The sequence below is a fragment of the Sprattus sprattus genome (assembly GCF_963457725.1).
Source record: "Sprattus sprattus genome assembly, chromosome: 9".
NCBI lineage: Eukaryota > Metazoa > Chordata > Actinopteri > Clupeiformes > Clupeidae > Sprattus > Sprattus sprattus.
Genome location: NC_137928.1, coordinates 7666515 through 7693958, shown reverse-complemented (window position 1 = coordinate 7693958; position 27444 = coordinate 7666515). Strand labels below are relative to the sequence as shown.

At 43.3% G+C, this 27444-nt stretch overlaps 2 protein-coding genes across 2 annotated transcripts in view; both read right to left on the bottom strand.

Annotated features, from left to right (window-relative positions):
- tyw1 (tRNA-yW synthesizing protein 1 homolog) overlaps nucleotides 1-19433 on the bottom strand; it is a 72317-nt gene extending 52884 nt beyond the window's left edge. Inside the window, exons 1-8 of the mRNA XM_080844743.1 lie at nucleotides 19315-19433; nucleotides 18777-18907; nucleotides 18457-18588; nucleotides 17632-17733; nucleotides 15664-15858; nucleotides 14988-15281; nucleotides 13421-13540; nucleotides 4891-5014 (exon numbers count right to left, since the gene is read on the bottom strand). Of these exons, the coding sequence (XP_080700869.1) occupies nucleotides 4891-5014; nucleotides 13421-13540; nucleotides 14988-15281; nucleotides 15664-15858; nucleotides 17632-17733; nucleotides 18457-18588; nucleotides 18777-18907; nucleotides 19315-19396 (1180 nt within the window). The 5' untranslated portion in view covers nucleotides 19397-19433. The remainder of the gene's footprint in view (nucleotides 1-4890; nucleotides 5015-13420; nucleotides 13541-14987; nucleotides 15282-15663; nucleotides 15859-17631; nucleotides 17734-18456; nucleotides 18589-18776; nucleotides 18908-19314) is intronic.
- Nucleotides 19434-21443: 2010 nt separating this feature from the next.
- tmem120ab (transmembrane protein 120Ab) lies at nucleotides 21444-24182 on the bottom strand (the record flags this gene model as incomplete). The annotated part of the gene is made up of 10 exons (XM_080844570.1): nucleotides 21444-21560; nucleotides 22110-22178; nucleotides 22367-22431; nucleotides 22819-22911; nucleotides 23078-23139; nucleotides 23241-23306; nucleotides 23407-23496; nucleotides 23612-23707; nucleotides 23990-24049; nucleotides 24154-24182. 10 exons carry the CDS (start codon nucleotides 24180-24182, stop codon nucleotides 21444-21446), a joined length of 747 nt encoding a protein of 248 aa, XP_080700696.1.
- Between the last annotated feature and the right edge of the window lie 3262 nt (nucleotides 24183-27444).

Sequence of the window (27444 nt, the reverse complement as noted above, 5' to 3'; positions counted from 1 at the left end):
CTCCCCGAAGTTATGCTGCAATTCTTCCCTATCTTTAGCTAGTTTCACTCTGGCAGGGGGACTGCCAATGAAAACTAGCCTTTTGACTACAATTGGGTGCATTTACATGACATGTTAATGTTTATTAATGCACACTGTCCCTCTTCATCAAATAAACAAATCAATCAATATTGCCACCATTTTTGCAGCCGGTGCAAGAACTGACTCACCATATTAATGGAGTTCTATAAAATTGCCCAAGCATTTAGCCCTACTGACAGTTACAACTACATTTACAGAATACATCCACACAGCACTCTACTCTGGAACAGACACAGCCCAGATTAGACAAGATCCACAAAGCACATCAGTTATGTAACATCCTCCAACAACCCATCTGAAGACAACCTCACATCTATTTGCAAGGCTGGCTTTAATAACCCAATTCTTCCCTCTGAATGCTGAGCAAACAAGTCTTTTATCTTTCCCACTGGTCTCGTTCTCCCCATTTCTGTTTTTCCCATAAGTACAACACGAGTCTTGTTCAATAACTAACCTAAATTAATTATTAAAAGCAACTGGCAAAGAATGCTTCATCTCATTAATGAAATTTCTACACTTTGCTACGCTATGTGTTTAAGGGGCGGATTGTTGGCGCTGTAAAATTCTAATTCGTCTCGCTGCACTGCGATCACTTGTTTAAGACGTTCTCTAGACAGGTAGAGGAATCCTGAGGTATCACATTGCTTCATTCAAACCCAGGCCTCTCTTTCTCGATTTATCTTCCAACTCCTGGCTTGTATTAGGCCAGATGAAAGGGGGTAATTTAGCGGGATAATACGTTAATTAACGCGGGTCAGCTGAAGAGGAAGCAGTAGTATGTTGTGCACAAAGACAGAATGCCGTGAGGCCACAGCGAGTGGGAAAGTGCGCCTGCTGTGTGAGAGACACTGGAGTCGACAGCGCGGACAATTTTCAAAGTAAGGATGACCACCCTCGAGCCGTGCGCCCTTTTTCTGCCTGGTTGGCACAACCTGTTGTTCGGAAAACTGAATGAACAAACTAAAGAATGCACAATTGGATGATGAACTCATCTCAGACCCTCAGACCCTCTGAGTGCATGCCAAGTTTCGTGCAATTCCGTCCATCACAAATACTTCCTTTAATACATAAAAAATGAAACACAAACCAATTTACACACACAAAACACATACAAACACTCAAACACACTGACAACCATGACTCTTTCTGTGCCAAAACCTACTGAACAGTTCGGCGGTTATACTTTGACATTTTTGTGCACATCAAACCAGGACCCCGAGCTCAGGCTCTGTTTTCCACTGTGTGAGCCTGTAGGAGTGTGAATGGAGAGTTGCTAAGGAGGAGGAAAGAAGAAGCAAGTGGCAGAAGGGAAAGGAGAGGGGGATATGAAAGGGAAAGAGAAGATAGGAAGGAGGAGAAAAATAGAAAGAGGGGAGGCTGAGGAGGTTAGTGGGGGATTATGCATCCGAGGAGAGGAGGGTAGGGAAGAGGAGAGGAGAGGAGAGGAGAGGAGAGGAGAGGAGAGGAGAGGAGAGGAGAGGAGGGGAGAGGAGAGGAGGGGAGAGGCTTCAGACTGCTGATCATCAGCTTCCTGTCGAGTGAAAGAGAGAGAGAGAGGCCAAGAGAGAGAGAGTGTGTGTGTGTGTGTGTGTGTGTGTGTGTGTGTGTGTGTGTGTGTGTGTGTGTGTGTGTGTACGTGTGTGTGTGTGTGTGTGTGTGTGTGTGTGTGTACGTGTGTGTGTGTGTGTGTGTGTGTGTGTGTGTGTGTGTGGCACTGGAGGGAGCGGTGCGCTCTGATAAAGGGGAGCAGGGAGGAGCTCAGGGGAGCAGGGGCCACAGGAGAGAAGGCTAATTGGGCTGCGCTGCATCATTAGGGCCGGTTTGGCAGTCCCACCAAACATCAGCTCTCCGCTCAGCCTGAAGGGACGGCACTCAGCAACACGTGCTGCATGGCAACTTCTGTGATACAGGCTTATGCCAGTGAAGAAAGCAGTGAGCGAAAACACTGAATACATATTTGACTGTTGTGTCTCTACTCGATAACACGTGTTTTAAAATGACCAAATGAGCTTGCAAAACAGGTAATTTGACAAGTTGGCAGCACTCGAAAATGTAAAACGTTATGGTTAATAAAATGTGTTGTGGGAAAAAAGAGGGCCATCGTGCAGAAAATGACAAATTTCAACATAATGTAAAATCGAACATTTCAGTTCAGTTATAAAAGCTTTTATAAAACAATTGGGTTCTATCGCGTTATTTAGCTGTTTCTGATTGGACGAGAGACGTTCCATGAGTTGGATTATCCCAGGACAACCCAACTCAGACTTATCACAGCTAATAATAAATCACTCCACAATGAAACATTCTATAGCGCATTGATGATAACCGTTTATTCAAAGTTCTTATAATTCCAAACCGCAGACGTTGACAATGGAACTATTTTTTGTTGCGGAGAAACAATGGCGAAATAAACATTTTTTAATCAATAACTTCGTGTTGAAATGTGAATTGGTTGACTATAGAATTGATTTATAAAAGCAATATAGTACTCGTGCGAGTGGGGTAGGTAAGGGATATTCCCACGGGTGTTGTTGCCTATGCCACTCGGCCTCCGGCCTCGGTGGCTACTAGAACACCACCCGTGGGAATATCCCTTACCTACCCCACTCGCACTCGTACTATATTGCTTAACTATACATCATGTTTGAGCTGAAGCATGAACAAATTCCATTAGCCATAAGATATATTCACATCTCTGGTTTTGAAGTTTGGTTGTGGCCTCTAAAGATTGATTTGGTCTACAACACAATCCAAGGCACCCATGTTTAGAGGAGACAGAGTGCAGTATCTAGTAGCACTAAGCATTATCAGGCATGAAAACGGGTAAGGGGTGAAAAAGGTGAGGAGGATATTACTCCTCTGGGGGGATCCGGGGGCGTGCCCCCCCTGTAAGTAAAATTTAAATATGCCATATTTTAAAGCGTCAATCTGATGCAGTTTGAGATGCTTTTTTTCCAACCTGGGGAGAGCTGGAGAAACTTAACTTCAGCCATGAGTCAAAAAATATTTTGGCCTCCTTACTTAATATTATGCAAGCCATTTCATGCCAGCCTGTCACTGGGTCTATCATTTACAGTATATGAGGCACAATGTGGTAAGGGCACCACAAATGGCTTAATGCATAGCCCCCACGAGAGATGCCGTAACTTAACTTGTCTACTCTTCCATCATGATTGACAGCCAATACAATGTTATGTAATTCAGATTTCAATTCATTTTATTGGCGAGGCCCTTCGCGTTAATATTTCCATGCACTCGCATCATACAGTTATTCAACATAATAAATCAGCGGCGAAAAAAACAATACAATCATATATTCTTTAGAAGTACTAAATGATGCAAAATGTAAGGATCTCTTTTCATTTATGGAATTCTTGTCAAGAAAATATGATTCTAATGTTTTTTTCGCCGCTGATTTATTATGTTGAATAACTGGATGTATATATTTAAATATATGTTAAGCTCCTATTAAAGTATCCATCTATCTACTTCCAGTGGCACTTGCTCTTGACTGCTTTGCCTCATAGCTTGGCGACTTGGCCTTTTTGAGCAGAGCATCACTGAAGCCTTCCATGTGACAAGAGTCCCCTTTGCAGCCATGCTCACCTTTCTTGTCACCAAAGTGCTTATCATGTCAGTGCTCAGGGTTGCACTGTATTGGGTCTTGTTTATGGTAACGAGACTGAAAATGGTCATCTGACGTCATGATTGGTTTTATACCTGCAAGGCTTGTAGGTTGACTGGCTGAAATAGTAGGAATTATTTGCTACGTTAACAGTCTGTAGTCAAACACCTTTGCAATGGTCACTTTGCCCCAACAGAGCGATTCAAAGTTAGAACAGGGAGTCTCCGTGGCGTTTGAGTTAATGTAGCTAAATTATCTTACACCATCAGTTATTCACACCGTAGCCGTCTCGTAACCAGGCTAATCACATCATTGCTAACTTTTTCATACTTGTATCTGAAGGTTATGCCCCTTGAAATGAATCTTCCCGTTAAGTTACCGAACACATGTTTTAACGTTTTATATGCTAACATTACGGTCACACACAAAAAATGCGTCCAGCAGGGATTCCAAAATTGTCCGGGATTTTGCCTCGTCGGATATTATTGTTTCTCTGGGTCTTTCACAAATGAGTTATTACGTCTTTACACGTTTTGGAAAGGGTATCACTTACGTTCCACCTTCTTGCGCGAGCTCTGTCATTGGTCAAACTTTCCCAGTGTTGACAGATATCATTATCCTCCAAATACGATCATTTTGAGCCTTTGATATGATACGCAATTTACAATCTGGCAACACTGAGCACCTTGCCGCCGCCAGCACTAGTTCAGTACAAATGTACATGTCATCTGAATATGAAAAATATGTCCAACCCCCCCCCCCCACACACACACAAAAACAAAACTCATCGAATCTACACGATTCACGTAGGTCACCTATTTTGTTTTCAAAACGGCGAATTTCGCTGAAAGGTGAGTGATTCTCATGCCTGATTATACAAACAGGCAGAACTTGAAAAAGGTTCCCGACATAAATGAGACAGGTTAGCTTAGGGCAGCCACTATTTAATCAAAAGTTGCAAATGGATGTATTTGGATTTGTGCCAAGAATGCCATAAAAAAGGACCAAAACCATCAATAAAAACATTACAGGCCATGTCCGACGTCAAATAATCATTACTCTGAACAGACATTTGAGAGAGACAGAGACAGAGAGGAAAAAAAGACAGATAGACAGACAGACAGACAGACAGAGGAAGAATGATGACCGCACTGCACAGTGTACAGTATCACAGAGTCACCCACCTTGCTTGGTGAGAGCGTCTCGGAGCGCTGGCGTGATCATCTCCCTCCTCTCCTCTTCCGGGATCTTCCCATTACTCAGCTTGGACAGTCTGACCTTCAGCCTGTCCTCCACTTCCTCCTTCTTCTGCAGAGAGGACAGACCAGAAATCACCACCACCCTCAAGGGCTCCTCACTGCGCCCCACACACACACACACACACACACACACACACACACACACACACACACACACACACACACACACACACACAGATGACACACAAACATACACACACACACACACACACATACACACACACACACACACACACACACACACACACACACACACACACAGATGACACACACACACACACACACACACACGCACACAGGTGACACACAGCGCCCCACAAATACCTTGAGAGCTAAAAGATGATGCGGCTCCGGGCTCGTTTCACCTATTCATGCACGTTGCGCCCCTCACAAGTTGAGCAACCCATTCACAGTTTAGACGTATTCATTTCAGACGCACAGCTTGATCTGACAAAGTGCGATTGCCATTCAGCTCGGCTAATGCCACTTAATTTAGAGAAGATTAACTGACAACAAGCCACTTGATAATCGGAGTAAAGTAGAGCTGTCACTTCACTGATGGGCTTACGTACAGGGCGGAGTGTTACTCATGTCATGTTGCCGTGGCAGCACGCAGCATCACTAGCTCTGTCACTATGGATATGCATCAGGGGAGAAACACTCTTTTTCAGCCACATTACAGCGATAAACATTCCTGTAATTACATTCTTAGTAAAACGGTCAACAGCCACAATAGGCGTATTCCATTTTGATCTGGCCAATTAAAAACTTCACTCACATTTGTCATTACGATTCATATAATAACTCAGCTTGACTGAGCTGACCGCCATCATTCAGTAATGAACTAACAAGCAGCGCCATAAACACTTCCACATAAACACCTCCCTTCCTAACTGGCACCTTGGCTTAACTTGCAGTTAAGCAGTGACAGTCCTGCACTTCTTTTTATTTTCTATGTCGTTTTCTATTTCTTGAAAGAAAAAGCAGTATTTATTGTTACACCAGGTTTTATTGCTCTTAGCTTGACTGTTCTCTCCCTTGTACGTCGCTTTGGACAAAAGCGTCTGCTAAATGTAAATGTAAATGTACTCTGGGCTTTCTGCAAATGGGGCAGAAATGAGGCCTTAAAGCCGCTTCTGAGTGCAATGTGATTCCTCGCCACCAACAAACACGGAGGAAATGAGGAGATGAAATACAATCTAAACTCGTAATGAGCAACAGAGCTAGGTTATTTATTTATTTATTTTTGTGTCGTATTTCAGGTCGTCGCTCCACCTAATGAACCACTAAATTTAACGAGTGAAGAAAATGTCCCCAGAACAATTTTATTCACCCTCAAGATTTCCGCCTCATTAGTTCCAACAACATCAGCACAACTAAGATTGGGCCCTCCTGAAATAGACATAGGTTTGTTTCTGTGTAGAGGAGGCCCTCAACATCAGCACAACTAAGATTGGGCCCTCCTGAAATAGACATAGGTTTGTTTCTGTGTAGAGGAGGCCCTCAACATCAGCACAACTAAGATTGGGCCCTCCTGAAATAGACATAGGTTTTTTTCTGTGTAGAGGAGGCCCTCCTGAAATAGACATAGGTTTTTTTCTGTGTAGAGGAGGCCCTCAAAGTTCAGTGGTGGCGTTAGGGTCATCAGGGCTATTCATGAGGAAAAGAAACCTGTTCCCCACATTAACAACTAGAACAACGATAAATGTGCCCCCCCACATCCAAACACATACAAACAGAACCTCCTCTAGCATGGACCTCTTAAACACTGAGACAGACAATAGATTTAACTAGCAACATGATATTACAATACAAACACGAGCACATGGTTTTCCTGACGAAGCCAATGCAATCCCATAAGCCTTTTCATGCAACCACAGAAGACTAAAAGCTATTCAGAGACAAAGCTAATTTCAATGGCACGGTGGCAATAAATCGAAAACAAGGGGGAAAGGAGGACTCTGAACAAATAGCATTGGTCCTTGTTTTGAGAAATGGTGGAAAAATTGTAAAGCTGTCCAATCAAGAGTCTGATCAGATGGCATATCGACAGTACGGGCTTTTAAAAATAAGACTGAAGTGCTAAAGTACAAATCCTGACGGCGGAAGATGGCAGGAGATGGCAGGAGATGGCCTCGATACTACAGCAGACTTCACAGATGGCGGAGCAGCCTTATGCAGGTCACACAGCTCCAGCCCTGCCTCGAGCCTCAGAGCCTCAGAGCCTCAGCCTGCAGACAGGAAGGGAGGGAGAGAGGCTGCTGGTGGAAGGCTGGATGGGTGCTATACTGGGCAGTAATGTAAATGAAGAGAGAGGGGCATTTCGGAGTGCTGAACAGCTGTGGGCTCGCTCTAGAGCCCCGACCCTAGACCAGCTGTTGTACTGCAAGAGTACCAAGCGGTGTGTGCAAACTGCACCTCTCTGAACGAGTGCAAATGCCCACTGTAAACAAACGCTGACGATGATCTTCCTGGGGCCATTTCACAGGCTGACATCCCATTATCAACGGTCAATTTCTCATTAGTGGTGGACATGGGAAAGCCTCTCTCTCTGCCTCTCTCTCTCTCTCGGCATCTCTCTTTCCATCTCTCTTTCCATCTTACTCTCCATCTCCCTCTCTTTCTCTCTCTCCACCTCTCTCTCTGCCTCTCTCCCTGCCTCTCTCTCTCGGCATCTCTCTTTCTATCTCACTCTCCATCTCCCTCTCTTTCTCTCTCCACCTCTCTCTCTGGCTCTGACTCTGCAGCCGGAAAGAGACAGCGATTACAGCCAAGTGGTGTGATTAGATAAGTCTTGATTTGATAACACTCTGAGGCACTTGTCGCATTTTGTAATGCTTTCCAGCCAAGCATCTCATTGCCTCATATCACCACAGATAAATGCCAGGGAATGATCCAATCCCAAACGCCACCGACAGAAACCAACAACGAAAGCTACTGAGGGGTGGCTGAAGGTGGTGAAACACACTGACGATGGCCGAAACGCATCTGTGGAAATAAACTGGTCTTAATATCAATGAGAAAAGCTTGAGAGTGCGGTTTTTATTCTACTCAAAGTTAACATTCTTTTACTCGCACCCGAAAACGCATTTACATTTTTTGGAAGTAGAGCGCGCCTATCCCTACTAATACTTGAAGGTGGTGAAAAACATACAAGGAGGCTAGAGGAACTCGGCAAGTAGGGGTAGGCAGGCCTTCGGCGGCATCGACTACTACCTACTCAGCTGTGACATGAAACAAACTATCTGAGGTGCCGTGGGCGGAACGTTACGTCGCATTACGTCAGACGGTAGAGAGAGAGATAGTGTCTGAGCCCTGCTCGAGGCGTCCTGGTGACTGGGTGGAAGCACAGCTGTCTGGACTTATCTCTCTCTCACCCAGTGCCAGGCGCCGCCGGCCCCTCAGCCATCACCACCTGTATCTGCCCTCTGCAAACGGGCGCTGCCAAACACACCCACCGTAGTGCAAAACACAGTGCCTGCCTGAGAAGCATGACGATTCAACAACAGTAACTGCTTTGGTCGTGGCGGTTGTAACCCCCCCAAACACTCTTCAGGGCAGAACCTCTTGCCCTCAGCAGACGGTGGGATATTTGTCAGGCTGCGTAGCGGAATCGCTCATCTTGATTGTCCTCCGCTAGAGGACAACCTCTGAGAACCACAGTGCACTGCAGTCACGCTCTACTGAAGAGGTGGAACACGGGATGAATGCTGATCGAGGAAAGCCCAAGACAACCTCTGATTACAGCAGATCTATTTATCGGTTTTTCGTTTAGATTCCATAGTGTCGAAGTGTAAAAAAACGATTCTCTTGAAACTATGTCGTTGTTTACTCTCGAGGACATGTATTTTGAGCAGTTCCCCCTGTCTGGGAAAAGCTGTGATGTTTTGATGTTTCTCGAGGATAGCCTGGGAAAGAATAAAAAAACAACAACATTTCATTCCTTCCTTCCTTCCTCTTTCACCTCGCCTCTTCTAGGCTTTTAATTAAGGTTGCCTCCCCAGGTCTACCATTAAAAAAAAAACTCTGAATGAGATCACAAAGAGGAAGGGAGGGGGCTGACAGAGGAATAGAGAGAGAGAGAGAGAGAGACAGAGTGAAGAGGGAAGGAAAGAAAGAAACAGCATGAGAATCCACTCTTGCTCATGCAGCTCTGGCACTGCGTGTTTGTTGGGAGTACAGACTGTCCCTTGACTAATGTCCAGCCAAAACAGAAAAAAAGAACAGACCAGGGGGGAGGAAAAATAGAACAAGGTGGTGGTTGTAGTGTCTGGACTGGCAGAGCCTTGTCACTCCACCAGCAGATCCAGTTCCCAGAATACTTCTGTTTGCTGCAAGCTGTAATGCCCCCCCTCAGCCCCAACCCCCCCAACCCTGCCGACTCCCACTAGCGTCTGAAGTGGACAGAACGAGAACAGTCTCCGCTCCGTCCGTCTCCCCTGAGTCCCCATGCGAGTGACAGCGGTGATGCAGTCAATGGTGCGCGGGAGTGGCGGAGAGGAGAGGAGAGGAGAGGAGTGGAGAGGAGAGGAGAGGAGAAGAGAGGAGAGGAGAGGAGAGGAGAGGAGAGGAGAGGAGAGGAGGGGAGAGGAAAGGCGCGGAGATAGGATGGGATGGGATAGGTTGGGGCGGGCGGCCAGGCAGGCAGGGGTGGGCTGGGCGGTGTCGTCGGGGCTACGTCGGCAGGCCTGGCAGCTGACACATCCAGCCTGACACCCAGCCACAGCAAGCCTGAGTGGCTCCGGCTGCTGCCCATCCTACTCAGCTCAGTGCAACACGGTGAGCTGCTGCCACCATCTCCACCCAAAACACCTCATCCACCCCTCCGGGCATCGCACCAGCCTCTCTGCCACACATTCTGTCCCTGAATCCAGCTACAGCCCTCACAGCACCTTGGCACAGAGACTTGAAGGAGAAAACCAGGTCAGGTAATGATGGAGACGAAGCACACATTTAGCAAAAACAGTCACACATAAATCACTTAAGCAGCAAAGTTTGAGTGGGAGTGGGGTAGGTAAGGGATATTCCCACGGGTGGTGTTCGGCCGTAGCCACCGAGTGGCAGTTGGGGTTGTTCTGGGATAATCCAACTCATGGAAGGTCTCTCGTCCCATCAGAAACAGCTAAATAACGCGATAGAACCCAATTGTTTTATAAATTTGTACATGTCTGATGCTGAATGCATAGAATAGAGCGTGGACGATGACCAACACCAACACCAACACCATGACCATCGCATCATAGTGAGGAGATACATACATCCATGGCGTAATTAAGGGTTTAATGTCCTGATTGACATTATGTTTACTTCACATTCACTGCTGGGATGCCGAGATGCAGACAGGAGCAGCACAGTATGAGCATACATGATGCTATGTTAGTAGCAATAGAGTTCTGCTCAAAATAGGGGCTGGAGTGTGATTTCTTCAATTCCACAAAGGAACAAGAAAGCTCCTGCTCTACTTACAGGACGAGATGAAAGAGGAGAAAAAGGGGTACATAAACACGCCTTGCCTTCTTGCCTGCTGTATCTGAGCCCCCCTTCCCATCTGCACCACTTTATAGATGGAAAATCCGCATTCCTGCACTGACAGGATGACGGGCCAGTTCAAAAGATCCTTAACCATCTGGGTGAGATGTGAAGGAACGACAAACGACAAACTGAAACACATTGATCCGCTCTCTCTCTCTCTGGGCTGTGACAGGCTCATTTTTCAGCTGTGTCTCTTCTGCCCCCTGCAGACAGAAGAGGGGAGCTACACGCAAACTAGAACCAGACAGATAAGCCCTTTCATCCCAGGCTCAGGTGCTTGGAAGACTGTTTTCCCCAAAGTGAGATCGATAATGTGTGGACACTAGACATTTAAAAGGCTCTATTCCTTAGTCAACTCAACCACAAAATAGTTTCTAAAATGAACTAAATGACTAAATGAGTATGTGACACGGTGGCTCAGGTGCTTGCACTGCCACCTCACAGCAAGAAGGTCCTGGGTTTGATTTAGCATGGGGCGTATGTTGGTCCTGGGGGGTAGGTTCTCCCCAGGCCTCCAGTGCTCAGGTGGGCTTTCTCCCGGGGCCTTTCTGTGCGGAGTTTGCATGTTCTCCCCGTGTTCACAAGGGGTTTCCTCCACTAAGAAACCCAATAGAAAAACATGCAGAAGAACTGAATTGTCCGTCGCTGACCAGTACGGATGACTTGACTTGGTCCCTGGGCGCCTAAAGGCTGCCCACTGCTCTTGGGGGGTCCTGGAGGAAGGACAGTCCAGGATGGGAGAAAGGCAGAGATAACATTCACTGCGACCACAGGCCTGCGTGTATGTGTGTGTGTTTGTGTGTGTCCTGATCGTCACTATATATGCACTTGTGTGTAACTGTGTGTCGTTTATGCCTGCGTGTGTGTGTGTGTTTGTTTGTGTACTGATCGTCACTATATATGCACTTGCGTGTAACTGTGTGTCGTTTATGCGGGGGGGAAAAACTGACTGAAGTCAGCCTTGTTTGTTGCTAAATACAAGAAGGTCTTCTTTCCTTTTTCTTCCCACAGGGCTCAGAGATCTTTGATGCCTAATTTCCCACCCACTTGGTTAATGCTGCATGCGCAGCCTACTGGCTTATGGGCCTCGATTTCAAAACTCATTGCTACGTCACCTTAATTAATTCCAAGTAATGCAGATTGAGTGATTATCACGGTACATTATACAGAGGAAATCTCCAGGGATGACTGCAGATGAGGCTAAATATTCAAAGTGCCCAAATGCATAGCCAAGCTGAGTGACTTGTATACATTTACATTTGAATCACAATTAGACTGCATCAGCCTGTGCAAATTAGGCGGTTAGATAAGGCTAAATGACGTTTCCTCTTCATCAATTCTCTAATTTGTATATTATAAAAGGCTTATCACTGTGAAAACTGAGCGAAACAACTCCTGTAGTTCACACACTACAGAATGATTTTCATTTTTGCAGGAGAGCAGCAAGAAATAACCCGTGTTTGACATAAACAGGCAAAAGACTGGTGGTTTTTACCCATGGAACAGGACTGAAAAAGCAGGACTGAAAAATCCATCCTGTTTAAACATCCACCTGCAGGTTGTTTGAGTGCAAAATCGGGACAAAATTTGAAAGGTGCGGGCGGGAGCATGATAAGATATTACACAACTTTGCGGGAGTGGGCAGGAGTGTGACCGAAAAATCCACCCCACCCAGACCTATAGGTCACAGGGGGTTCACAAGATATTATGATTGATACAGACACAGCCCAACTACCTATGCACTAACAAACAGCTGAACAGCTCTTCAACACCTGGGAAGCCAAAAAGATTTGTTTGGAATTTGGAAATATATAAGTATATGGGCTTATCACTCACTAAAACCTGAATTTAGTAGTAGCTTAGTTAGTGCCAAAGATTACAGAGCGAGCACAAAGCACTGTAGGATCTTTGGTTAGCGCTTACTTCTGCCAGACTCAGTCACCATAGAAGTGAACACACACAAGCAAAGTATGTTATAAGTTGTATGTTATAAGTTCTGTAGTTAATACATTCACACCAATGGTTTAGCTGCTCATGACATAGCGCCGGAATCCTGTCAGGGCTAGCTCACTACGTACATTTCCAGACAGCAATATAAAAAAAAAACTTTTCAAATAGAGCAATGCAATCTGACAAAACATATTCTAGGTTACACTTTTTTTTAAGTCAACAAGGGTGTTTCCAGAATATCTCTGTGGCACAGAGCAGTAGGCAGGGCGTTGGTGATTACCCTCCACCTCCACACCCTTCTCCTCTGAGCCTGCAAGAGGCCCTGTTCATCTAAGCCCTCGTTCAAACAGCACTCAGCCCTGAGCGTTTAGGTAATCCAGTTATCTGAGGTCGTACACTTTTCCATCTTTCATTTTGGATTCATAACACAATCTGACAAATGTTGTATTAGATAATATACCGTTCAAAATGTTCTTGCACACCCGGCAGATGGATCCAGTCAAAAGTTTATTCAAAGGACAGTGGTTACCATGATAACAGTGGTTACCACGATACCATGATAAACAGTAACAGCTGAAAGATCGGCACTCCAGTTTGAAGAAAGCGCTACCATAAACAAGTCCATTTGATTACAAACTGATGAGCACTGTGTGGTGGCCTAGGTAGGATAACGGCCCCTGGGGTGTTCCAATAAAAGATTTTGGACCTGATGATGCATTGCGGAGCTCTTTGCCTCTGCCTCCTCCCCTATGTTCTTATTTTGGGACAGCTCAGTAAATGAAAAAACAAACACCTTAAATTAGAACATCGTAAATGTATGAGTGCCCCAGTAAACTTCTTGCATCAGTCACATTGTACCACCACACTCGTTCATGCTGTTGGGGACATTCCTGCTTCTGTATGCCAAGGAAACTCCATAAAGGGACCTTGAAGCTACGTAATCATCTAAAAACCTGCATAGCTGGCATGTTACCTTGACTTTCTTGATGAGGTTCATGACATTCCCCAGGTCCTCCATGTCGATGACAGACCCATGGCCTGGCTCCTCATCGTCCACGCTCTCTGCCTCGCTGCTCGACTCCATCAGCTCCTCCTAGGAATCACACACAGCACACTCAGCCCCTCCGTTACCTGCCATGACCCCCATCAACACACACACACACACACACACACACACACACACACACACACACACACACACACACACACACACACACACACACACTCTCTGCCTCGCTGCTCGACTCCAACAGCTCCTCCTAGGAAATCACACACAGCACACTCAGCCCCTCCGTTACCTGCCATGACCCCCATCAACACACACACACACACACACACACACACACACACACACACACACACACAGACGGACACACACACACACACAGGGACACACACACACACACACGGACACACATACACGGACACACACACACACACACGGACACACACACACACACGGACACACACACACACACACACACACACACACACACACACACACACACACACACACACACACACACACACACACACACACACACACACACACACACTCACTCACTCAACCTCAGGCGCTACCGCCCATTCAGAGCATGTGCAAATAACAAAATGATGAATTGCTGTGCGGCTCGGGAAACATTTATTAATGGTGTTACCTTTGTGTTGCCCAGGGTTTAATTAAATTAGGAAGCTGGTGCCCTTTTATGGACAACGCGGGAGCATTCAGTGCCCTTGATTAAAGTAATTTATCCTGCATGTATACCAGCAGGATTAACTTGAGTGCTAAATCAAAACAAGGCTGTGTCTCTGATTCCGCTCTGACAGAGCTTTTGTGAGAGCTAAGATATATCTGATACATTACTGTCGAACAGCAGCCTGCCTTAGCAAATGGACCCGGGGACAACCATGGTGAAATATGAACTAAACATGTGTGTGATGAATTACAGCATTAACAACATTTAAAAATTCTAACCCAACCCAAACGCCACCTTATGGCAGGACTTGGCTGAAAGTACTGGGAAAGGCATAGCCTTTTCAGCCAACATTTTCAACGGTTCTAGTTCATAATTTCAGTCAGCTGTCTCCAGATGGTAAGATCTAGTCACCCAATGCCAAAGTCATTTCAAGCACTGTAAAGCCTAATTTATACTTCGGTGGACGACACTTTTGAAAAGGTCGCCGACAAAAAAAAAAAAAAAAAATTGTTGGAAATCAGCTGTTGGAATCAGCTGTTGACCGCTCGAGGGAAATTCAAACAACGAAGTCAACGACGCGTGGCGTCTATCTAGTCAATCACACTTGCGCGACACTTTGTGACGACTTCAGCGCCAGTAGAAATTTCTCCATGTAGCCGACACTTCAAAACGACGGTTTGAAGTGACATCCATGACGTAATTTTTGTCGGCGACTTTTTCAAAAGTGTCGTCTACCGAGGTATAAATTAAGACTAATCAAACAGGGGTCTGAGAGCATCTAACATAGGTATACACATCTGTCCCCGGCACTGACAGAAACACATCTCCAAAGCGCACACTGACCTCAGAACTGTGTGGTTTCTGGTCGCTGGAGCACTTATCAGCCTCCGCTGCCGCACCCTGCTGCTGCTTCTTCTTCTTGCTCTTGCAGGTGCCGTTCTTGCACTGGCCGCTGCAGCTCTTCTTCTCCCCGCGGGCCAGCGCCTGCAGACGGGTCAGCAGGCGGCCCTTCCACGCCTGGAAGTCCGCCTGCACGCTGCCGTGGCGACTCTTGGCCACGTTAGAGTCACCCTCGCCGCGCGTCATCACCCGGGAGGCGCTCAGCATCCACAGCCACTTGTCTACGGACGTACCCACCTGAGGGAGGCGAGAGGGAGGTCAAGAGAAGGAAGGTTTCTGTGTAACCATGACAGGGTTCCCACACTTGCCTTGAAAAAAAATTCCATACTACCTCCTGATTTTCCAGGTAACATATTAAGTGATGATCTATAGGCCCCTGAAGCTTTCCGCCCCCTCCCCTCACACACACACACACAACCTCCTAAGACACCTGACTACTTACTTGATTTAAAAGATGTGCCAGTCAAGTCTACCTTGTAAATGCTTAGAGAAGGAATGTTTCTGTGTTACCATGAGCTTCTTGAGAGTAATCATATGGGATAAGGCTACTTGCACAGGAATTTGTATCCATAAAGCTCCTTAACTGCACCCCTCCTCAACTGCACCCCTTTAGTCTCACCGTGTTAAAGTGATCCTCATAGGCCGAGTGGCCCAGGCCAAACACGGCGTATCTCAAGCCTTTGAGGTAGGTTTTGCCATATCTGAAATCTGTGGAAGCGTCCTCCAGCCATTTGGAGAACCACTCTGCGTTCTCCGTGGGTTTCCCATCTGTGTAGGTGGCCAGGAGGAACACGCAAACTGCTTTGCTAGTGCACTAGAAACAAACGACAAAGAAAAAGCCAGAGGGTAAGAGTTAAGATGCACTCATCTCGGGCAGAGGCTCACTGCCTGCCCTGTAAGCACACAGATGTGACATCCTTGGCGGGCACTGTGGCTCAACCAGTAGCCCCGATCACATTCGGGCTTGATGCCCATGGAGGACACAGGTTCGATTGCGGCCTGAAGTTATTTCTCCTGTCCACTCCCCACCTCTTTTCCCCCTCATTTCCTGTCCCGCTCTTTACTACAACTATCGATTAAAGGCCAAAAAGCCCAAATATAAATGTGTCATCCTGGCTGACATACTTGCAGTGTCTGTGTCAGAGCAGATACTGCTAACACTAATGTCTCCAATAATATGTATTTATCCCAAACCCTAGAAGGGTGTGTCTTCTTTCACTCTTTTCCTGTCAACCGTATTACTATCCAGCTGAGCAGAAGAGAGTTTGATCGTCTACCCAATACAAACGCATTGATCCACGTAAAATGGATGAACGCAGGAAGGTGAGATGTGTGTGGTCCTTGTATCCATATTTTGTATTTACAGGCCCAGAATATTGTTCAGTTGTATTAATTCATCACTTCCACCCGAAGCCAGCTGACCATTCATTTCTCAGAAATCTGCCAGTGCTCATTCATCATCACCCTGACAGGCCTTTAAGACTGGAAGCCAAATAATGTCAGACATAAAGGATCACAGATCGAAAGTGTTTTTGTTTTGTTTGTGTCAAAATCCATCATTCAGCAATTGGAAAAATAACACAAGTAAAAAACAAGTTGCTATCGATATAGTTTATAGTTTAGGTATTTAGCAGCCAATTTCATCCTAAGTGACTTACAAGGAAGTATGTAACCTGCATTTTGTAGACGAGCGCAGTCTTGCTCCAGGCTCAAACTCGCAAACAAGGGCATAGGATGCCTGCTAGCATGGAGGCTAGAACCCATGGGTGCTAGTGTCTGTTTCTAGCATGTCTTTTAAAGGCGCCCAAAGCAACATTAGGGCATCAAAATGGAAATATTCTGGATAAGACAATCTTTATGATATTGACATTTACTTCACCATATTAGCACATTTGAATCATTATTTGATACTTTGGGCGTTAAAAAGAGCGCTTAAACTAGCCGCAAGAGCGTAGCCCTTTATTTATTGGTGCCACCAATAAATAAAGATTTGAAAAAAAAAATGGCCTCTCCCCACCGGCGGCGCTGGCAGCGCAATTTTCTATCAGTTCTCACCACACAAAGACGTCTCATCTTTGCTCCTTGAATGTCGATATGTAATGGTATGGAGTTATTTAAACTTACTACGTGTAAAAAAGACTAGAAATTGAACGTTTATTTTTCGAGTCTCAAGCCTCTAATGTTACCTCGGGCGCCTTTAAGGAGTAGGGCGTAAAGTTCACTCACTGCACAGTACAGTACCCACTGGCTACCGTTACACTACCATTAAAAATAGAGTAACAACAACCAAACAAAGAATATGACTGCAACGCTTTATTTAAAGCTTCATCTGATGTTGCCTGCCAGGTCACAAGAATGTCATTGCTCTGATGACGCTAAGCTATTTGGTGCATGTGGCAAATAAAACACTTTGACCTGGACTCTGACAATACACTTTTGGCCAATGTTCAAGTTAAATGACCTTTCTAGAGCTTTAACATTTAGCGAATGGAGATTTGCACAGGGATTTACCAGGTGTCAGACAGATAACAAGCTTGTGTGCGCGCACTCACACTCATACACACACACTCAAATAGGAAAATCTCACCTCATCTGATAGTCTGTCGTCAGGATCATAATCTTTCAAGTCAATCACCTCAGCCACAAGTTCCAGATTCTTGACATCTTCAGCAAGCTCTCTTGCAAATCCCTTCAAAGATAACATCATCTTAACAATTGTATTTGTTCTATGGAGAACAGTATGATTAAGCAGTTATAGAGCATGTAGTATGGTTCAAAGTTTCTGAATAGTCATAGGTTAAGACTCAAACTGGGATTCTGTTAGAATAATGAAATTGTTTATGCACCTTTGCTGTAAGCAGCAGTTTTTGAACAGGCAGTCTGTCAACACATTTGACAGACACTGGCAAGATCAACTCAATTTCAAATTCTACCATAGGACCTCACTAATATTACAAAACTTTACTGTAAAGACTACTTCAAAGGTATTCAAAGTCATAAAATACTGGTTGTAATTGCACATCAAAGGCAACACACTGATTTGCTCTGCATCCTGGAGGGAAAATGGCTATTATTGGGACATTAAGTATCCAATGTAGATAACCTAACCTAGAAACCCACCATTGACAGTTACAAAGAACACAGGGCAAGGCATGACCCTGAAGTGACTAATGTGTTTGAATAAGCAGTTATTTTTCACATTAGCCTATATCCAACAGAAAAACAGAGTGCATATAGTGTGATCACTGCAGACTACTTAGTGCTAAAGGGGCATTAAAAGTAGATTTAGATTTACTACAATCCCCTGTCATTTTTTCTGGTACTGAGAAAAACCCCTTATAGCTTTCACAAAGTTACTTTACTCCCCAAATAGTCTATCTCAGGAATGAACACATGACACGTGTCCTTCTACCTTTGCAGTTCCAGTTTGTGATCCGTAAAAAATCTTCACGCCAGAGACATGTTCCACTTTCTCCTTTACAGGATATTTTTTCGTTTCCGCAGTTTGGTAACGCCAGGGACTAACAGGTCTAACGTCCTTCTTCTGCAGAAAAACATGAGAATGATGGCGTTATTCATATGTGCACCTGAACATAAATGTACATTCGAACACCAGACGGTCGGAGGTATGAAAGCAGAGGAAGGTCACCGCATAGTACATCATCCTACAACAGAGGTCTGACAATCCAGCATATATGTGACTGTTGAGGAAGATAAAAAGATTCTATTCACCTTTTTCAGCACCCGGTTTAGGGCAAACCAGATACCCACAACGACTGCCGCAGTGGTGTAAATATACAACCTGTTCTGCCATAACGCCAATACGTAGCCTTCTGTATAGCGTCGTACATTATCCAAATTACCTAAGGATTTAAAACAGCACCACTATTTAAGTCCTTGGGTAAAAGCAATCAATTTGACAGTTCCGAATATTTATGAAATATCATCACATAGCCGGTCTGTTGATTAGAATAATTATTTTTTTATGATAAGGTCAATGTAATCTTTGACCATCAAAGGTTACAGTAGCTGGCTGTCTAGCTATTTAAAGGCAACTTTGCACTATCCACAGACTTTCTTGGTCAGACAATACATTTCTATCCGTTAGCAAGGAAAGAATCGGAGAGAAAATGTATTGAAACTCGTTTAATGAAGAATGCTTCCTTGTCTGACACAGCCTTTCGATTCGTACCTAGCTGGCTAACTAGCTATCATAGTTTACTCTGATGTTGTAGGGTTAGCTAATTTAGATAGCAAGCTGATAACTCACTTGGTAATTCGGCGCCAAAGGCATAAGAGACAGTATTCGCCAGCAGCGTGAGTGGCAACATTGTCAATTTCGTGAACATCATAAACCCCGGAGTATTCAACTTGTCCTTCTTGAATATGTGCACTGAAAGTATTGTCCCGGACAAGTTGCAATAACCAGAAACATATTAGATGTAGCCAGCCATATTGATAAACTGGTGAATTGTGGGTAGGTTATCCTGGGTCACCGGCTTGTAAATGGAATGCCCACCAGAGGGACACCTCACACCAGATACTCTGCTTTCAGGCAACCTTCTAAGATCCTGATCTGTTTTTCAAACCTCTAAATTCAAATCATAAAATCACATGTTCATATTTCATGTTTATGTTTATATGTCTTTTGCAACTAGCCATCTTCGGCCAAATATATATATATATACAGTACTGTGCAAAAGTTTTAGGCAGGTGTGAAAAAATGCTATGAACTAAGAATGCTTTGAAAAATGTAAACAATAAATGTTTATTTTGTATCCATTTAAATGGTAAGACTGAGCACAGCAACAAGACACAACGTAGTTATACTGCATCAGCAGGGTCTCTCCCAGACAAAGATTTCAAAGCAGACAGGGGTTTCAAAATGTGCAGTTCAAGCTCTTTTGAAGAAGACGTAGAGGATCGTAGACGCAGTGGTCAGCCAAGGAAACTTAATGCAGCTGATGAAAAACACATCAAGCTTATTTACCTTCGAAATCGGAAGATTTCAAGCAGTGGCATCAGCTCAGAACTGGCAGAAACCAGTGGCACCCAGGTACAGACATTTACTGTCCGGGGAAGTCTGGCCAGAAGTGGTCTTCATGGAAGAGTTGCAGCCAAAAAGCTCTACCCCGACAAGGAAACAAGGCCAAGTGACTGAACTAAGCACGAAAACATAGAAACTGGGGTGCAGAAACATGGCAGAAGGTGCTCTGGACTGATGAGTCAAAATTAGAAATATTTGGCTGTAGAAGAAGGCAGTTTGTTCGCCGAAGGGCTGGAGAGAGGTACAATAATGAGAGTCTGCAGGCAACAGTGAAGCATGGTAGAGGTTCCTTTCCAGTTTGGGGCTGCATTTCTGCAAGTGGAGTTGGAGATTTGGTCAGGATGAATGGTGTCTTCAATGCTGAGAAATACAGGCAGATACTAATCCATCATGCAATACCATCAGGGAGGCGTATGATTGGCACCAAATGTATTCTGCAGCAGGACCATAACCCCAAACATACAGCCAATGTCATTAACAACTATCTTCAGCTTAAAGAAGAACAGAAAGTCCTGCAAGTGATGGTATGACCCCCACAGAGCCCTGATCTCTACATCATCGAGTCTGTCTGGGTTTACATGAAGAGACAGAAGAATTTTAGGAAGCCTACATCCACAGAAGATCTGTGGTTAGTTCTCCAAGATGTTTGGAACAATTTACCAGCCTAGTTCCTTCAAAAACTGTGCGCAAGTGTATCTGTAGGAATTGATGCTATTTTGAAGGCAAAGGGTGGTCACACCAAATATTGATTTAATTTAGAATTTTCTTCTGTTCCTTCACTGCATTTTGTAAATTTATGAAGAATTGATGAAAATAAACTGTTAACACTTCCATTTTTGAACGCATTCTTAGTTTACAGCATTTTTTCACACCTGCCTAAAACTTTTGCACAGTACTGTATATGAGACTGAAATATAAACACACAGTTACAGTGCAACAAAACATTTTTTATTGGACAAAACATTGGGTCATTGTGGCAAAGTTTTCCTTTTACATTTTCTGTGCATCAATTCACTCATGCACAGCAGTCTCCTTAAGGCTTACAGTAAACACGGGAAAGTGGAGCAAATATAAAAGTTGACAATTTAAGGGAATGCACCTTTATTGTGCATAAGTGTTGCTGAAAATACACAAAAATATAACCATCAAGATGTTGTGTAATTTCACAGTGAATTAAGCATATTAATACAACAACTACACAATGTCTATGACTCATTTTCTCATGATTTATATTCACTTAAAAGTAGCTCATATTTGTGTGCCTTGCCTGTACGCCATGTTTCACTCATATCAGATTATAAAGCCTACAGTAATACTGCAGATTCAGAATGTATCTTCCAGGAAGCACTTTTTTACGAACTTTTCACTTTTGTCTGATTCTTCTGTTGCTTCTTGAGGCGGACCACTGCAAGAGTGGTGAAGAAGTTCCCCATGAACAGCACCAAGAAGCAGAGGCCAGTCATTGACACCTTTAAGAAGAAAAAACCTCATTTTGAAATGACAGTCTTAACTCTTTAATCATATAACTTTTCAGTAAGTAGGAATTGACTGCCTTCGGATAAAGTCTTTGGGCAGACATCCTCCATTCTCAAAACTCAGTCGGTAAGTAGTCTGTTATCTCTAACTAAAACTATAATTAACAGGGGTGAATACTGGACCTCTGCCAGATAATACTGAGAGGGACCATGTAAACCAGATAGTCATTATCGCAAAATAAACCCTTTTAGGATGACACATTTTGCATCATGATAATGATCACTTTACAGGTACGTATATGCAAGGCATAACAACTGCTAAGGTTTCCCATTATGCAATAATTGGCTAGATAAAGGCAAGTATAAGTCCATGATGCTGGCTGTGTGTGTGTGTGTGTGTGTGTGTGTGTGTGTGTGTGTGTGTGTGTGTGTGTGTGTGTGTGTGTGTGTGTGTGTGTGTGTGTGTGTGTGTGTGTGTGTGTGTGTGTGTGTGTGTGTGTGTGTGTGTGTGTGTGTGTGTGTGTGTGTGTTTCTGTAACTCACCTGCCACTCTACGCATTCTGGAAGTTGGGACATTTGGTAAAGGATGATTCCATTGAACAGCTGCCAGAACTGTAATGGGGAGACAAACAGACACATACACATACAGACACAGTGGGTGAATTACAGATACAGATACAGATACAGTAAAATTATTTGTTATGAATAACACCAACAATGTAGGGCCACGAAGGTCTGATAAGTAGGTCTAAATCTGTAACTGTAATCTGTAAAAATCAGTAGTCTGATCACATACTCACATGACCAAAGAAGAGGAAAGGAAGAAGAAATCTCAAGCCTCTCCACATCCATGATTGGAAACCCTCTAAAAGGCGACAAATATGCTTTCTCAGATACTGCAAGCAACACATTATTTTGCTTAGATGTTGAAACAGGTAATTAACAAGCCAACTGCTATTTTCACAGCAACTGGTTACATGATAAAATCATTAAAAAATTATATTTATTTTGGCCTGTAGTTAGCTATGTCAACACAATAATCCTTACCCAAACCGTAACCTCTTTAGCCTTTTCCAACTCAAAGAGAGGATTTTAAAACTCTGAACTATGACACAAGTAAACCGTATTTGTCCAAGAATCTCATCTGATAATGTGCTGTGCTTTCAGACACGTTATTTAACATGGTCCTGAGACATTTTCAAATGGATGGTTGCATACTTTGTCATTTTAAAATAACAGTGTGTGTCCATACCTACTGTCAAGTCCAAATCGTGTCTTTCACCAAGAGCCTTAAGTCTATAGAGGCATCCGCTTTGATAGTAGTATTGAAGAAGCTGCAAAAAGCCTGGATATTGAAAGTATACATATAATTGTAAATGTTGATCAGTTCATTATTGGCATTATCACCATACTTTATTATTGTAAGAAATGTTAGATGAAGAAGTGAGTCTTAAGTTTTTACCCTGCAGGCAGCGGCATTAAATAATCCCACACAATATGGCTGAACTTACTTTGGTACATTTCGTAGGCCAGAAACGAATTCCTAAAGCCTTGGTACAGCTTTCCATCAGGCCTGAGGAATTGGAGAGACCAAACATGGTTGGATCAGTGTATGAATTCTAGGTATTTTGACCACAATAATGTACTTAGGGCAAGTGACAGCACTGAGCTTACCAAGTCAGCATGACTCCCGAGAGGAAGGTGGTGATGTAATGTTGGAACACCCACCACCCTTTGATTCTGAAAAAGACAGACAAAAAAGAATGCTGATCAGATTACACACGGACAGTCTTCATGTGTTCCTTATTTTATTTGACTGAGAGTAGATTGGTGAGCTGACCTAGATCCATTGCTGATCAAGACACTCTCTCGTATGGTAAGTGTACAGTAGAACCACACCAACAGGAAGTTGAGGACTGCATCAACAAATCTCAAAACAAAAAATATATATATATTTTGAGTCATATTAGCCAAAAGTCAGATTTAACTTTAATCTGACAGTGGCCTGTATAGTGGTTGTTTGCACACTTTCGTTAGCTTCTTACCTATAGCTAACTACGAAACGGCACAGAGAAGCAAGCACCAGCAAGATAACGGTCACGTAGAGCTTGAATCTCTCATACTCATCCTTGTAGCCTGTTCTAAAGAAGAAGATAAGGAGAAGAAAAAAAAGCAGTAATTGCATATAAAATACATGACCCAATTGTGTACAAATACAGGCATTGCTGTCATAGACATTGCTGTAGGTCAGCACTGATGCATTACATGTCTGTACTGAATACAATTGTGTTTGGTTGATGTTAAATGACAGGTTGTATGTCTATTTATGCATAACATAAACACAACAGAGCTACAAATCTAAACGTATACTGAACATGCTAATACATGAGTTGTCATGATGTCATCCTTTAGATGGTACTTACTTGGACTGTTTACTCAGAAGGATTACATTCACGTTGCCCAGTACAAGACTGAGGTACATCCTAAAGGCAGCAGATCAATAGAAAATAGAATAACAAAAATGTTTTTGGCATGAAGTTAGAATGATATTTCTGAAGATGAAGAGGAAAACTACTTGGTTTCCTACCCATTTTTCTTTGGGAGGAAAGCTTCCATTTCATGGAAAACATTTGGCCTATCCCGTATTTGTGAGCGAATGTCATCCAGGGACTTGTCTTCCTCCTCTGACAGTCCTTTTCTGCATCTGAAATTCCGAGATGTAGACATATTGATACATTCTGAAAACATGCATGCTCAGTTTATTGTGTGTGTGTGTGTGTGTGTGTGTGTGTGTGTGTGTGTGTGTGTGTGTGTGTGTGTGTGTGTGTGTGTGTGTGTGTGTGTGTGTGTGTGTGTGTGTGTGTGTGTTGTGTGTGTGTGTGTGTGTGTGTGTGTGTGTGTGTGTGTGTGTGTGTGTGTTTGTGTGTGTGTATGTGTGTGTGTGTGTGTGTGTGTGTGTGTGTGTGTGTGTGTGTGTGTGTGTGTGTGTGTGTGTGTGCTCCATATTTAGTGTAAAGGGTTCCGAAATTTGAAAACATTTCTAACTCAATGTCTGACCACGCTTCCAAGTGTATGATTGACAATGCTGCCAAAGACTAAATATCCTTTGCACGTATTCTGATTGTATCAGAGTGGTCTCTTAGGTATTCTGTTCTGTGGGTCATGGGTTATGCCAGTCACCTAATAGTCTAGCTAGGGCCTCTGGAAGGGCCTAGATAGGGTTAAGCAATCTTCCCCTTTAGCCTTAGTTTGCAACTGGCTTCGGCTTTCAAAATGGATCATCTCGGCACACACACCCACACACACACACACACACACACACACACACACACACACACACACACACACACACACCACGGCTGATTGTCCCCTGCTCAAACACGTGCAAAAGGTTATCTGGGCTGCTGTTTCCACTACTCCCCTCCCAATATGGTCAGTTTAGGAATTTGTTATCTGTTTGATATGTGATTCACGCCTCTTTAGTGGTATAATTGTGGGCCACTCAGGTTGGTTGGTGTTGAGACCCTGGGAGCCATAACAGAGACATCTTTACACGATGGTAGAGAAATCTTGAAAAGATGCATGAACAACTTCCTCGCCTAATGGCTCAAGAAGACTCTAAATCGATCTAGTATTCTAAGTAACTTTCACAGTTATTCTGAGTGTAGTTCTATTTTATCTGTAATCAATAATCAATATTATCCCCAGTGTCAACTGAAGTCAAGTATTTTATTCATGGAAACAGTCATGTTTCCTCTTAGTATAACTCAGTTTAGGAACATAACACAATCAGATTAAGTACCAGAATCCAACAATGGTCATGTATAATCTACTCACTTCTGCAATGAATGAGAGAGGTCTTTAAGATTCTTCTTTTGTCGACTGATGGAGGATGAGAAGCTCTGCTGTAACTTTGACACTTCATCAAGCTTCTGCATGTATAACCTGTGGGTCTCCTAATTGAGCAGCAAATGTGGTATTAAAGCTTTCAGTGTTAAATGACCGGGCATGCTACAGAACTTTCACAACATGATTTTTATCAAAACAAGCAAAGTTACTAAAATATGAATACATTTTAGAGGGCAAGGAAGTTATATTCATACAAGTAAAGATTATTTAAAACACAATCCCTTTAGTTAACATGAAATAAAGTTCAAAGGCAGGGAGACTTATCATTTCTAAAGAGATTTTGACACAAAATGAGTAAGTACAAACAAGAGAAGCCTTACCTGAACTGAGTAGAACTCTTTCTCTAAGACCTCCCACTCTTTAAGGACGTTTGGAATACCTGAAGACATCTTACCAGTTTCTTTATGAATTTTTTTTCTTTATAGAATTATTAACATGTAAAACTGCAAAATATTACCAGATACACTTGCGCGCTTTAACATAAATATACATAGCAAGTTTCAGTCTAGCAATTGTATTTGAGAAGCTGTTCGAGGCACTTCTGGTACATGTGAAATCGATCTGGCAATATTTCTCCTTGGACTTTGCTTAGGGATGGTTGTAAACTTGAATGATGTCAGAGGGAGCTCCCCCCCATAGCCACATATTCTTCTATATTCATGTACAGCAAGAAGCATTTTTCATTTTTGTCTTCATTTTTTTTCAATAAATAATGATGAAAAGATTATTCCAGTTACTATATTAAACTATAAAAGAGATGCATTAATATTTTGCTACACTGTCCTGTTTCTTTAAGACTGCTCTTGCCTCTGTAGTTGAATTTTGACCTACATATGAAGACAGTGCCATGCTTATGCAATAATGTTATCCGTTGTGAGATTAGGCTCATTGTAAATGACACAACACAGAAGATATGTTACTTCATATTCACTGATGAATCTGTTAAAAATATTTCTTCTGATATAAACTTATCCTTGATTAAAGGCACCCAGTGCAACATTAGGGCATCAAAATGGAAATATTCTGGATAAGACAATCTTTATGATATTGACATTTACTTCACCATATTAGCACATTTGCATCATTATTTGATACTTTGGGCGTTAAAAATAGCGCTAAAACTAGCTAAAACTAGCCTTATTTATTGGTGCCACCAATAAATAAAGCAGGATTCCAGTCAATGGAAAAATGGCCTCTCCCCACCGGCGATTGTTGTTGTTTACGGTTTTCTATCAGTTTTCACCACACAACGACGTCTCATCTTTGCTCCTTGAATGTCGATATGTAATGGTATGGAGTTATTGAAACTTACTACGTGTAAAAAAAGACTAGAAATTGAATGTTTATTTTTCGAGTCTCAAGCCTATAAAGTTGCACTGGGTGCCTTTAAGGTTTTATGTCATACCATGATGTAATGTATGTCCTGGCCTTGAACCTCAGGTAACTTCTGATAAGGACCATCTGAACACTTCTTCCTCAAAGTTTTCTCTCTAATACTGCATCTACTGTGCTGAAAAGCCACATCAGTTCATTTTATGGGTGAAATACCCTTTCAAAGCACTCAAGCTCAATCAGTCTATAGAAATGATGTCTCTGGGCACCGGAAACAGCAACTAAAACTTACAAGTCAGTGCAAATGTTTAGACTAATCAATAAACCTCTACAGATTCCCCTCTCAGGCCCTGATTTTGCATAATGTTCAGCACTTTGGCGGAAAGGATTGGAGTACCATTGCTGCGTCTTGCAGAATTAAGTAAGAACAGATGAAGTTGTTTGCAGCAGCTTAAAGATCAACCAACCTTATCTCTTCCAGACATTGCATCATTTACGGCTGTTCTCTTGGAGTATCTGGCCCACATAGGGTGCAGATTTCCCTTTTCACAGCAAACATAAATTTGTTTTTTATTTTGTGTTTTTATTTGTTCAAGGTTTCAGTCTAAAAAAATGTTCATTGTGTTACTTTTTTGGT